General features: G+C 39.9%; 1 protein-coding gene across 1 annotated transcript in view; it reads left to right on the top strand.

The window, feature by feature from the left end:
• Positions 1-14,069, top strand: part of RTF1 (RTF1 homolog, Paf1/RNA polymerase II complex component) — a 33,735-nt gene that overhangs the window by 10,922 nt on the left and 8,744 nt on the right. The window contains exons 3-12 of the mRNA XM_054197604.1: positions 2,688-2,835; positions 4,346-4,550; positions 6,655-6,769; positions 8,360-8,471; positions 9,305-9,440; positions 10,046-10,223; positions 11,139-11,221; positions 13,060-13,147; positions 13,237-13,344; positions 13,919-13,996. Of these exons, the coding sequence (XP_054053579.1) occupies positions 2,688-2,835; positions 4,346-4,550; positions 6,655-6,769; positions 8,360-8,471; positions 9,305-9,440; positions 10,046-10,223; positions 11,139-11,221; positions 13,060-13,147; positions 13,237-13,344; positions 13,919-13,996 (1,251 nt within the window). The remainder of the gene's footprint in view (positions 1-2,687; positions 2,836-4,345; positions 4,551-6,654; positions 6,770-8,359; positions 8,472-9,304; positions 9,441-10,045; positions 10,224-11,138; positions 11,222-13,059; positions 13,148-13,236; positions 13,345-13,918; positions 13,997-14,069) is intronic.

Genomic DNA, 14,069 nt, shown 5'->3' with positions numbered 1-14,069 from the left:
TCCTTGATCCTGCAGAGCAATCTGTGAGCCTAAAAGAGCCTCACACTGACTACATCCTGGTTTAGATGATTTATTTGTCCTTAAGGGTTGCTTGAACTCTTGTCTTATCCTGTAGTGGCACCAGGAATGACGAGACATTCATGAGAGACTGGGGTAGCTGAATAACCCCTGAAGCACCTGAGTTAGATGAGGAAGAATTTGGCTTTGTGGCAGCACTGAAACTGGGAGGTGACAACCAGTTATTGTGACTTAAAAGATGTAGAGGTCACTTGCATAAATAAAAGAGAGATGAAGTGTAAACTCCACTGTGAAATGGAAACAAAAGCAAAATTTCCTGGATTAGGGCAGAATATTTCTATTACGTGTTTTTTGTTCAAGAGGTTGTCACACAGCTTTCTCTTCAATCACATCTTTCTGGACCCAGGTTCTCTCCACAATTCTGCTTGTGAATCAGAGGCTGAGAATAGTGATCTGACGTGTGTATCTACAGCTATTAAACATTTTACTAACCACTGCAGTCCTGCTGGTTTTATCTGATCCTAGCTTCTTTCATCTCAGCGTGACCTCTCAAGGTCTTGATATAAGTGCGGGGTGTACTATGGCTTTCTCTGTGCTTCTTTCTTGCTATACAACGTGCTGACACAAGGTATAATTCAGAGTTGGAACACTGAAAAGAAGTGGCAGAGGTCTGGGAAGGAAGCACCTCTGCATCCCTGGTTCAGAGGGCTTGTCTCCTCCCTGCTAAATGCTCAGTTTCACTTTCTCATTGTTGTGTGTTCACTGGTATGCTGGCAGTAGGTGAGCTCTTGAAGAAAGAGCAAAAATGTGCTTTTCTGTAATACCTAGGAGGTGATTCCTTAACATTGAGGTTCGAGCAGATTCAGGCAACGTACAAGCTTGTTCTTAACTGATTTACATGGGCATAGTTCACCAGGAATATTATTAGACAGCAGTATTGTAACACTGAACAATTTAAACTTTAATGTGGAAGCCAAGAAAGACTTGAGTACAAGCTCAGGCTGATGCTTTCTGTGCCGTTTCTCACCAATCCTATGGACCATAACCGACTGGGGTAACTGCATAGGGTATGGATTGCAATTGGAGGCTCACCACTAGGTAGCTGTACTTTCATCTCAGAAAAGAAAACTTCTGCCTGGCCTTTGACAGATACTTTTGAATACACAGCTGGTGCTTAAAGAAGGTGATGAAGCAGGTGGTAATATGGAAGGTACAAAGCTGGATGTGAGAGTAATCAAAACCTAGGAAATTCTGAAGATATTAGTAGATCAGGTAGTAGCTTCTAACTGCTTGGTTGAGTTTCATGTACAGTATTTGAACATCGAGGTTCTTTGAAGATGGTGCCTAATCAGGTAGAAGCCATCAAATTTGATGGAATGATTACTGACTGCAGAGATCGGCTTGATTCATGCCCCAGGACGGGGTGAATGGGTGAGAAGCCTGAAGTTTGTGTGCACCTGAGGTCAAATCTAAAGATTACTTTTTTTTTCCAGTTCGAGTAGTTTTTAGCATGTGATCTCAGTTATGCAAAAGAACATTTGCTCATTCGAACTAGGAATTTATTTTTTTAGTAGGCCTCGTGCTTGAGCAGATGGTGATGTGTGTGAAAGATGAGTAATGTACAGGTATGAAGAGGATAACAGTCTAAAAAAAAAAAAAAAAAGAAACTGTCTTATCCCTGAAGGTCTTGTGCCTGGAGAATTTCTAGGAGAGGCAGTGAAGTGCAAAATGGTGTAAAGCTTTAAAATAATACATAGGCAATCCTTACTGGTTCTGTTCCCTTCTGGCTTTACCCAGGTAGTTGGGACAATGCAAAAATTCTAATAAGAAATCACACTGTAAGGTAAATATTAGTTCTTGTCCTGAGACTTTGGAATATAAAGTTGCTACCCATGTGTGTGGTGGTATAAGTCCTGTACTTGGAAAGTGCAGTTTAAGTTAATTGAAGGTACGATAGAAAATTAAAATTAAGACTTGACATTTGATTTCTTTCTTTTTTTTTTCCCCTGACTTCTGTCATTCTGATTTGATTTCGACTTGTGTACATAGACACAGGCAGTGGCGCTACTGTCTTTGAGTGAGTGCACTATTGGTTTGTCGTATAAAAATACTGATGCTGTGTGCTCTTGATAAAACTGAGATTTTGGAAAGACTGTAATTTATAACTGGTGTGCCTTCATGAAATCTAAAATCTGCTCTTGAACAAACTAGTTTTGGAAACACATCTGTTGCTTCTGTTTAATAGTAGTAAACTGAAGCTAATCTTTACAAGTGCAGTTGGACACTTGTTGTTTAAATTTATTTTCCTAGAAAAATGTTTTCAGTACCTCTTTTCTCCTGGAGGATGCTGCAGACTGAAGTCCTCATTGTTTTTAAAAGGAGTGTCCTACCAACTGTTGGCTTGCACTGAGAGCTGATTTATTTTTTTTTTTAAAGAAAAAACCTCAAATAACCACACAACACCCCACCTCCCCAACCCCAAAAAACCTTGTAAAATGCTTTCATTTGATAAGTTTCCTATTGGCGGCTTTTTTTTTCCCTTGTATGATTGATTTGTTGCTGTCAGGTATTGGACTGTTTCTCAGTCACTTTTACTCCAGTGTTTTTGGGGAGGGAGAAGAGAGTGATGTTCGTGTCTCATGATCCCTTTCTTGGTTCTTTCCTTGCAGTGGACTGTTGGAGGTTCTAAAAACAAAAAAAAGGGAAAAGCGGGTAAGGCAGAGAAGAAAGGAGCCATGAAGAAACAGACGAATAAAGCTGCCTCTTCAGGCAGCTCAGATAAAGACAGCTCGGCTGAGAGCTCAGCACCTGAAGAGGGTAAGATAACACATGTGCATCTACTTACAGTGTAATTCCAAGTGAAGTTACCTCTTTGTGCACACCGAAGTGTAATGTTAAATGATGATGTTAAAGACTACCTTCAAAGAGTTTTCTTTGTGTTACTGGCAGTCTTGATGACTCTTAAACTTGCCATGGCTTGAAGTGCTTATAATTTCAGTATAGCATTGCTGTAAGCACTCAATTATGAACACAACACTAAATGTTTCAACTAAAGAATGTATGACATATTTCATTACTTGACTTTCTCCTAGAAAATTATTTTCTTCCTTCTAGCATGTCCCATCTGTAGTGTGGGTAGCATTTTCTTTTGTTCCCATTGATGGTTTTTTTTCCCTTCACAAACTTCTCGTGATGAAAAAAGGTGGAGAGATGTATAAGGGAGTATAGTGTTGCATGGTGCAAATAAGAGCTTATATTGCATGCATTTGCCCTGAATTGGAATTCTTTCACATTTATACTGACATGGAAGAAGGAAAATCATTACTATAACTCTGTCAGACTTTTTTTATGTGAATATTGAATCTGTTCCAAGGCTGGGCAAACTTCCTGTGTTCTTTCCTGTTTTCATCATGCCCATGAAGGCTTGCAGGTGGTTAGCTGCAATTTCAGTTGATAATAAAAAAACAAAGTTAAGAAAGAACATGAAGGAGCCTACAGTTTTAAGTATACTAAGCACAGCAGAGACAGACCAAAGCAGGAAGTGACTGAACCTGTATATATCAGTGCTTACAAATTAAGGTTTTTCACAGTGTAAGTTTGGAAAGCTGGAAGTTTCCAGAAATACTGAGACCAGAATGAAAGAAATAATCACAAAAGTAGACATTAGGATTAGGTGTAATGTAGTTGATTAGATGAGATAATCACAGCACTTGGACTTGGATCAAGTTTAAAGGTGGTGTTATCCAATATTATTGGGGAGTCAGCTGTTCCCTAAGCCCACATGTAACTGGGAGGCTTGTTACAGTAAATGGAGCTAGCATCACAGCCTTGCCAGTCCTGAAGGTAGTGTGTTTCAACTTTACCTTGTGATGTAGCAGTTCATAGTGTTGCAGTCTTCAAATGATGAACTTTGGGTTCTTCAGGCTGCAATAATGAGGAGCATTGGTGGTGGTTAATAGTGGCATTTGAGGTCCGCACAGACGCTTACAAAGTTATGGATGTACAAGGAACTTCTCAGGCATAGAATTCTAGCCTTAAGACCCTAACACACTAACCAAAAGGTCTCCTACAATTTGCTTGTTCTACTAAGAATTTTTACTTATAACCCAATTTATCTTTCAGTATAGTACCACTCACTTTATCATTTTTTAACATGCATATCTTGCAGTAATAAAATATTTCCTTCTGGGTTTAGTTTTTGTGATATATATGCTTTTAGTATAGTGGAAGATGAGTGTAAAAATTCATTCTTGATACCCTTTGCTAACATATGAAGCGGTTGGGCTTTGCCCCAGTCGAATCTCACTGCCTTGTATTTTTGTTTTAGGAGAAGTCTCTGACTCAGAAAGCAACAGCTCCTCATCTAGTTCAGATTCAGATTCCTCATCTGAAGATGAGGAATTCCATGATGGCTACGGAGAAGATCTTATGGGTGATGAAGAAGACCGAGCTCGACTGGAACAAATGACAGAAAAGGAGAGAGAGCAGGAGTTGTTTAACCGGATAGAGAAGAGAGAAGTGCTAAAGAGAAGGTGAATTTTATATCTGTTAATATTTGGTATCAAATTCATACAGGCTGTATGGAGGGTATGCTGACTCTCTTCTCGTGTTTGGGGTCCAAGCATCAGCACTATAAAGTGAATTAAACTTCATTGTAGACTTTTTGCTTAAACTCTCCTTGTAGCTAGTTGAGGAGCACACAGCAGGAATTCTGTGTGTTCTTGTAAAAGTCAGTTTCTGAAAGTTTTTCAGCTGTTGAATACACAGTGGTTCTGTCAGCTACTGCTATCATATTACTGCTTCGCACACTACATGACAGACAGTCAGAAGGACTGCTTTATATTCTGTCATTTCTGTATTAGCTGTCACATGCTGATACTTTGGAAAAAGGCAAACAAAGTATAAGGTGCCTATGAGCTTCTGGAATTTTTCAGAAAACAGTGGTGAAGCACAGAGCAGCGTTAGGGTTGCCTCTGTGGGTGTGAAGCTGGTTGGGGGCCTAACAGAAGAAGGAGATATTGAAATAATGAGGAGCGGTGTTGGATATGTAATTTTCAAGGGATCGTTTGTAGATTTCTACCTTAGGTGGTGTTTGTTATTGTAACACTGTCCTGTCAGGCAGCTTCCTTGTAGTAAAGGTGTTTTACTTCCCATGTGTCTAACAGAAAATATTTGGCACTTGTGGGGCAAGTTTTCTCCAATTTCTTTCCTCTTCAGTGACTTCTCTCTTTTCTCGCTTGCTGAGAAATTTCTCTAGAGGACTGACATCTGTTGAGTAAATCACATCAATACAAGCTACTGTCAGACTGTCTGTTTGTCCAAGCCATAGTTAGAGCACTGCCTTGTCTGTCTGTGGTTTTAATACTACTTTCAATGTCTAGTCTGCTGCTCTTTTCAAAGGGATCAGAATGAGTGAAAGATTGGATTTAAATCAGGTAGAAGGACACCATATTCTTTAATTTCATTCACTGTTCCATGGTAACTGAATGTCTTTCTTTTAGAATGAACGCTGGAGAATACTTGATACAAACAAGCTAAACAGTCTAAGCTTGAGTAACTGATTTAATCTTAAACGAGTTTGTCCTGTTCTATGTAAAGAAGTTGGCAGGTAGAACTAAAGGGGCGGTGGAAGGGGAAGTTACTTAATTTTATGGTAAATTGAATCTTTCAAAATGCTGCCTGGTTCTTTGTATGTGCATTGTGCTGTGAGTTCATTTGGATTACAGCAGACATCACATGTGGTACAATGCCTGTGCCCTGTGTGTTACGTTTCATGTTAAAGGCATAAAGGGTGACGAGCTCATCTGGCACTTCAGTTTCTTGTCTACGTAATCCAGGTGTAAAGGACTGAAGAAGAATGGACTGTGTAATATGCATGTGGATAACACTTTTTGAATTTAAGTTATTGGAAGTTAAGTATTTATTTTTCTTCTGTTTGTCCGTATGCAATGACCAGCCCATGGTGCAGTGGAAGTTCAGTCACAGGACAGTTCCAGCGAATTACTACTTTTCTGAATACACTGTCTGAAATTAAGATTTCAGGGTGACATGTTTTGTGAAAGTAGAAATGGAAGTGCCTAAATTGGACTGCAGAAATTGACTGAGTCTGATTGGAATGTAGCTGCTGGAGGAGCACTCACTGTGACTTCTTTGCAGTTGTTTTTATATAGGCCGGTGCCGGAAGGTCAAGTTTTAAGCATGAAAAAGTTAGCATGATAGTGGCTTTAAACAACCAAGTTTTTAGCTGTTGAGATTCAAATGATGTGAAATAGCCAATTGTTTTTAGAGTTGGAGGCATCATACCATGGTCACTACATCGGCAAAAAGGAAGATGGAGTAAGGACAGATTTCTGGGGAGTAGCCATTACTATGCCATTTCCTCAGCCCTTTAGGTTAGTTGTCTGTAAGCCTGCACTTTTCTATGCTCAGCTTTTCTTCACTTTATTTTTCTTGGGGAAGGGAGGGAATGGGAATGGGGAGCAGGATAGCACTAGAGGGTTATCCTTCTGGGGCAAATAGTGGAAGTCTTCCTTACAGCCTACCAACAACTTAAGCTGAGATAGCATCTTAGTGGTACTTCGCTCACCAGGGAGAGAGCATTCTTTCATACTTTTTTTTTTCAATATCTGCTACTAGATTTGAAATCAAGAAGAAACTAAAAACGGCAAAAAAGAAAGAAAAGAAAGAGAAAAAGAAAAAGCAAGAGGAAGAGCAGGAGAAGAAAAAACTCACACAGATCCAGGAATCACAGGTAGGAAATTAAACTGTCCTTAGTAACAAACCCTTTTCCTTTGGCAATAGGAGATAGGATGCTGCCTCTGTGCCCCTAACGTTTTCCCTTAATGTTAAACAGCGTGGTAAGCAGGTCAGAATTCAGTTCATTTATGTGCTCAGTCTATCTTTAGCCTTTCCAGTTCATTTTAAAGAAGTTAGTATCTTTTAGCATCTTTGGCCTGCTGAGGTGTGCATTGGTAACTACTTTTAATGAAAAATGTGAAGTTGCAGCTATGTCTAGAGTTGCTGTGATAGTCCTCCCATGTGAGAACAGGAAAGCAACCTTTTGCAGTTCCTTTAGCCAAACTTCTGTCATTCAGTCTGAAACATTACGTAGGCAGTCTTCCTTGCAAGTGAAAGTTTGAGAGAGCAGGCCAGAAATTGCTCAGCTGTTGTCTTAATTATTTCGCATGCACATACAATGAAAAGAATACTTAGTTTCTACTGGTAGGGGGGTGTCAAGAAAAAGCTTGAATGCTAGGAGGAGCAGAAGTAGTTCTATATTTTTTGTCACCTTCAGTAGGAAGAGGATAATACCAGGTTTTGGGGTGAGGCCTCTGTAACTGAACTGTAGTTTCAAATGGCTGAAGTTGGTTGTAGTTTCAAATGGTGAAGATCCTGCCCTTAACTATTTGTAGAGTCTGGATAGATAGGCTCCCAGAACGGGGTGGGATTCATGTTGCCTGACTTTAGCCATCTAAGAACTAGTTGATTGTTTGCACTTCTTGTTGCTTCTGTCCTTGTGCAATGGAGGAGCTGGCAATTCACCCCATGTTATTTTCTTGTGAAATAAATGTTTAACACTTAAATCAAATTAGGTGAGATGAGTTTTCCCTTAGGCACATGTTAAGTGGAGTGAATCTCATCTCCCTACCCGTCTCAACTCCATGTCTGCATATACTTATAATGTGTAGACATATATGTATATATAAAAGGATCTTATGCAGTGTTCTTTTACAGTGCCTTCAAGATATTACTTTGACTTGCTTCGAATGACTGCCTCTTATGCTTATTATAGAAGCTGCTTTCTGTACTGCCTGGTATTCCTGATATACCTATTAGAAATGGAAAATATTACAAGGCTTACAACATTTAAGATTTGGATCCGTATTGCAGGCTTTACGCACAACTTTATTTCTGCTTTAAGTATTTTTTATCATTACTCTCCTTTTTGCCACTGAATGAGAATTTGGCCTTGCAGAAAGAGAAGTAAATGAGAATATTCATCCAATTTTTCCTCTTTACTTGTTAGTTGCAGAGTTACTTCCATTTTATTTCTCTAGTCCTTTTTTAACTTTGAAGGAGGAGTTTTGAGACTAAAACTTGGTGGCAGAAATGTTGAAGTGTAAGTATTATTTTTCATATGAAGTAGAAAAAAGAAATATGCTTCAGATTGATTTCCTTCTCCCTAGCCTATGTAAAAATGAACTTGAAAAAACTGATTTCGAAATGGAGTTAGTAGTTTCTGTTTGAAAAGTTTTCAAAGTGTGCAAACAATCTTTGTTTTAATGCATTTCAGTTTATGAATTGCACTTGGATTTGAGGGACTTTCTGTACATGTTTTTAGGTCATGTCACATAATAAAGAGCGGCGATCAAAGCGGGATGAGAAGCTAGACAAGAAATCTCAGGCAATGGAGGAGCTAAAAGCAGAAAGAGAAAAAAGGAAGAACAGAACAGGTATGAAAGCATTCTGCAATTACTACAATTTTTTGAGGCGTTATTACAGCCTTTTGAAAGTGCTACTTCCTGTTTGTAATTAATGCAACAGTCCTATACGTTGAGTGAATGAGTTCCATCTCTGTGTTTTCCTTGGTGTTTTGCCCAACATGACCACCGAGAGGTATTATTTGGCACCACTGATGCTTTATTTGCCTCTCCAGCCCCTCTCTGGGATGATCTGGAAACAAAGCAAACTTTCATCACAGTCCTTTGAATGGCACTTAGTAGTGTTAAGTTTGTGTATTTAAATTGGTCACTTAGATTCTGTTATTTAATCTCTTAACAGTCCAAACTGTATTTATTTCACTTGTGCTACCCTGTCTACATTCGCACCTTTCTTCACTGGCACATCATCTTGTCTGTCTTGCCACAGACTTTGATGTAACCCCTTCTGTTACTCTACTGGGTTTTATTGTGCTCGTCCTCTCCAAACATGAGATTTATTTTTTTTCCTTGCAAAATAACAATGAGTTGTCTCACCATAATAGTTCTATCTTTTATATCCAGTTGTTATGCCCATCTTGTATTGCTACATGCAGTCAAGTTGGGTGACTGTAGTAAAACCGAGATTTTAAGATGCTTTTCAATACTTCTGTGTCTTTCTTTTAATATATACAATGGAGTGCTTAGTTTACTAGTGGATTTGAACATGTGGCACTTGTATCTAGTGTAAAATTAACAGCTGTCTGCCTCTCTTTTTTTTTTTTTTAAAGTATGGTTTCAACTCTAAAAGGAAGCTTTCATAAAAAATTTACAGCTTGCTTTTCCTTGTTCTCTCTCCTCCCCCCCAGCTGAATTGCTTGCAAAAAAACAGCCATTAAAAACTAGTGAAGTATATTCTGATGATGAAGAGGAGGAAGAGGATGATAAGTCTAGTGAGAAAAGTGATCGTTCATCCAGATCCTCATCCTCTGATGAAGAGGAAGAGTAAGTAGTAACACTGGATTATGATTACTTGTAAGTGCGTGTTCAAAACCAGAGATCCACTTTATGTAGACACGTGCTGGTTTAGAGGATTGTTGGGGGTCAGTTCAGTGTCTCTAAAATAGTTTTGTCTCTAGGCACACTTGTGTTGCTGAGATTTGAGTTCTTGGCTTCTATATCATGTGCGTGAGACTGATTTACTTTGGACAGGTTTGCAACTTCAGTTCTCTGCTGTTACCTTTAGCCCCGTTTACACTGTTGTTTACAGATTTGTTTAGTCTTACAGTTCAGCTGCTGCAGAACTGTGGCATATTAGCAGGGCAGAGATAAGTGCTAGCTTATCTTAAAGCATTGGCCTGTATGCTGCCTTGGTGTGTGAGTCTTTCACTTTGTGGTAACAGGGCAGTGGGTAACAAGTAATTTTGCATTAAGCCTTTCTCATGAATGCTAAATACACATATCTAAAATCAAATAGTGCATGATGAATCGTTCCTTTTACTAGTAATTTGACTAGTTAGCACTGATACTGCGCTGTCCTCAGGACCCCTTTTTTTGGTGACTATGTCTCTACTTTTTATCTTTATTTCTTCTTACCTTTCCCAAATCAGGAAAGAAGAAATTCCTCCTAAGTCCCAGCCAGTGTCATTGCCTGAAGAACTGAACCGAGTACGGTTATCACGACACAAGCTGGAACGCTGGTGTCATATGCCCTTCTTTGCCAAGACAGTCACTGGCTGCTTTGTCCGTATAGGCATTGGAAATCACAACAGCAAACCTGTTTATCGGGTGAGTTTAGTTCCAAGGGATTTAGTTCTTTTTATAATGCTGTAGGTAACATTTGCAGCTTAGCAATTCTCAGGTACCTAGGATTGTTTGAGGGATTAATATAAAAAGACTGCTTATAACCAAAAACTGTAATTGCCACCAAAGAAGTGGAGGAGACTGCTTTAAAAATAAATCAGTCTATAGGACTGGCTAGATGAAGAGGTCTATTTGGTGAGAGAGAGGGAGCAGTAATAAAGCCTGTTCTTCCAGCTTTAGTTCATGCTGTCTTGTCTCATCATTTGTATTGCAAACTAGAGTTCAGGACTCTGCTCTGACCAAGTAAGGACGAGTAACATTCACCCCTTATTTCTGGGAATGTTCCCAAGTTATTGTGTGGTCTCGGTTCTTTTTTTACAAAGTGTTTCTAGTACATCAGTGTGCCTCAGAAGAGAGGTGACTGAGAGCACAGTTTAGTTTTTCTGTTTCATTGCTCTAACTGCACGATCATAGGATATAATATTATCTAAAACTGCATTTAAAAAGGCCACCAGGCGGGCTGTGTTTTGTATGTGAGCTGCACCAGTGAATTTCTTTTGGGACGTATATTAACCAAAACCAGTGTTAGTTGAAAAGGAAATAGGAAAAGTAGGGAAGTATTTGGTGAGGAAGGCAGAACTGAGAAGACAGAAAAATTGTATCAAGCATTCAGAAGGTATAATTTGTCAACTCAAAGATGACGCATGAAGCAGCTAATTCAGTACCTGATAATGTACACTGAAGAGTCTTGCTTTCCTTGATCTGGTTAGAATTGTTAGTTAGATTAAGGTTTTTGATCTCTAGTTGAAAGGCTTGAATATGCCAGGTATATTTCAGGAACACAAAAAAACAAACCTTCTTGCATACTTCCTCTTGTGTATTTTTACGCTGTGAATATAGGTTGCTGAAATAACTGGTGTGGTAGAGACTGCAAAGGTTTACCAGCTTGGTGGTACCCGGACCAACAAAGGACTACAGTTACGGTAAGATCATAGATTTGTAGAATGGTTAGAGTTGGAAGGGACCTTAAAGATCAACTAATTCCACACACACCCCCCCCCCCCCCCCCCCCCCCCCGCCATGGGTAGGGACACCTCCCACTAGACCAGGTTGCTCAAAGCCCCATCCGGACTGGTCTTGAACATTTCCATGGAAGGGGCACCTACAGCTTCTCTGGGCAGCCTGTTCCGGTGTCTCACCACCCTCACAGTAAAGAATTTCTTCCTAATATCTAATCCAGATCTCCCCTCTTTCAGTTTAAAACCGTTACCGCTCGTCCTATCACTCCACTCCCTGATAGAGTCCCTCCCCATCTTTCCTGTAGGCCCCCTTCAGGTACTGGAAGGCTGCTATAAGGTCTCCCCGGAGCCTTCTCTTCTCCAGGCTGAACAACCCCAACTCTCTCAGCCTGTCTTCATAGGAGAGGCGCTCCAGCCCTCTGATCATCTTTGTGGCCCTCCTCTGGACTCACTCCAACAGGTCTATGCCCTTCTTATGTTGGGGGCCCCAGAGCTGGACACAGTACTCCAGGTGGGGTCTCATCAGAGGGGAGTAAAGGGGCAGAATTGCCTCCCTCGACCTGCTGGCCATGCTTCTTTAGGGGCAGGATTAAAAATAGATGCCGAAGTAATCCTCATCAGTTCATGAATCAGTGTCCTTTTTATAGCAAAGCAGACTGGGCCTTGCCGTGCTGCTTACTGCTAGAATGTTGCAGTTGGGTTTGTTTTTTGATTTTTTTTTTTTTTTTTTTCCCCCCCCTGGGCATAATGGAAATTATAAAAAAAAAAAAAAAAATCACGCAGGGACTGGTAATTGCGTTGAGATCTGAGCAATTCATTTGCCTTCGTAACCCATGATTGTTTGTATATGCCTTTTGAGCTTTGTAGTACTCTCATTATCTTTTTCTCCACCGTTGTTATAATCAGGTGTTAGAAATATGTATCATTTAAAGGCATACATGATTGGGTCTGGCACACAGGTTAGAACATAAAATAGTACTTTGGAGGCAAGAAGCTGGATGTACCATTGGATTTCACAGTTGTTCTTAGGGCCTTTTATCAGGATCATGAGGTGAAGGTTAACAGTTACAATACAAAACATCCTGGTGAGATAGGACAAGATGACTGTAACCATTTGGGAGCAACAGGAAGGCATGTGGAGAATGCCTGTGGGTGCAAGTGTGGAGTAAAGTAAAAGTCTTATCTAAATCCATAGTGATATTCATTTAACTTCTTAGGCTGACTCAGGAGAGAGCTCTATGCTCTGAGTGAAATTTGAACCATGACAACAAATTTTAGCATTGGTTAGCAGCACTGTAGTAGTTCAGCTGGTAGTGCCAAAGGTAGGGCTCCACAGAAAATGTTTAGGGATTTCTGGGTTTTGAGTGGCCAAGAAATGAAAAATTAGATAGGGGATAGCTCCAGCATTGTATAATTCAGTACTGCTTAAACGTTACTTCTACTGGTCCAAATAGGAAGGAGCTTAGTGTTTCCAAAGATCATGCTGCCAGTCACCAAATAGGGTATGTAAGGTTTAGGTGTGAGAGATCTGCTTCTGTTTCCTCCTGAGGGTTTTACTGCCACAACTGAGTGACTGTTTCCTGCAGGCTCATGTCTAGTATTGCTTTGCATTACTACTAATAGCTGATGTAGGCTTCTGAACTGTGGCTGACCTGACTGAAGGTAGAAGTAGATCGCATCCAAGCCACAAGAGTAGACTTAAGTGTCTGGTTTTGGGCTTCTTGAATCAGTTTACACTTATAGATCCAAGATCACAGCTTTGTATGATCAGAGAGGGATGTTGTTACACTTTCTTGTTGCAGACATGGCAGTGATTCGCGTGTGTTTCGTTTGGAGTTTGTCTCGAATCAGGAATTTACTGAAAGTGAGTTTATGAAGTGGAAGGAAGCGGTAAGTTTGCCAGACTTCATTTTCTTCTTAGCAGCCTTCTGCCAAGGATACTTTAAGGGGAAAGTAACCTTATTGCCTCTTGTGTTTAGATGTTCTCTGCTGGGATGCAGCTACCCACACTAGATGAGATAAACAAGAAGGAAGTGTCCATCAAAGAAGCCCTGAACTACAAGTTTAATGACCAGGACATTGAGGAGGTAAACAGTGCATTGTAGTGAGGCAGTGCTTAGAGGTGACGGGAACTGATGGAGTAGAGTATTAGCTGTTACAAAGCAAAATGATCAAGGTATTTGCTTCCTAAGAAGAAAATGAGACTCAAAATGAAGCTGCATAACTGGATAGAGTAGCTTTGCGATCCCGCTGTTGTTTGGTGCTCACTTCTATTTTATTTCATCCTTTGTGCCCTGTTACCTCCTCTTCAACTTGTGTTGCAGAGCTCTGGACTCCTAACCCGAGTATGGCAACTTAGTTGTCAAGTTCTGAAAAGCTAATAGCATCATGATAGATGCATTTATCACAGTTTCTGCAGTTTAATACTTGCTTAATACTGACCAAATATGATTAGCATCAGATTTTTGTAGGTTGTAAGTGGGGGAAATGGAGCTGTAACTCATTAACGAGTCACAAATTAAAAAAATGCAACAAAGAGCATGAATAAAATTCTGTGGCAGTAAGTACATTTCTTAGGTGATATTGATCTGTTGCTTCTAGCATCCAGGTATTGAAATAAACATATTTGCATACTCTTGCTGTTTCCTCTGCATCTTACAGATTGTGAAAGAGAAGGAAAGGTTCAGAAAAGCACCTCCAAATTATGCTATGAAGAAGACTCAGCTGTTAAAGGAGAAGGTGAGAGATGAGATGATGCCTGCAAGCTTAATGCAGTCTTTGATTTTGAAGAACTGGTGCTCATCTGGATTTT

Source organism: Rissa tridactyla, chromosome 4 (genome assembly GCF_028500815.1).
Source record: "Rissa tridactyla isolate bRisTri1 chromosome 4, bRisTri1.patW.cur.20221130, whole genome shotgun sequence".
Lineage (NCBI taxonomy): Eukaryota > Metazoa > Chordata > Aves > Charadriiformes > Laridae > Rissa > Rissa tridactyla.
The sequence above is the reverse complement of the archived record's forward strand: the minus strand, read 5'-3'. Positions and strand labels throughout refer to the sequence as shown.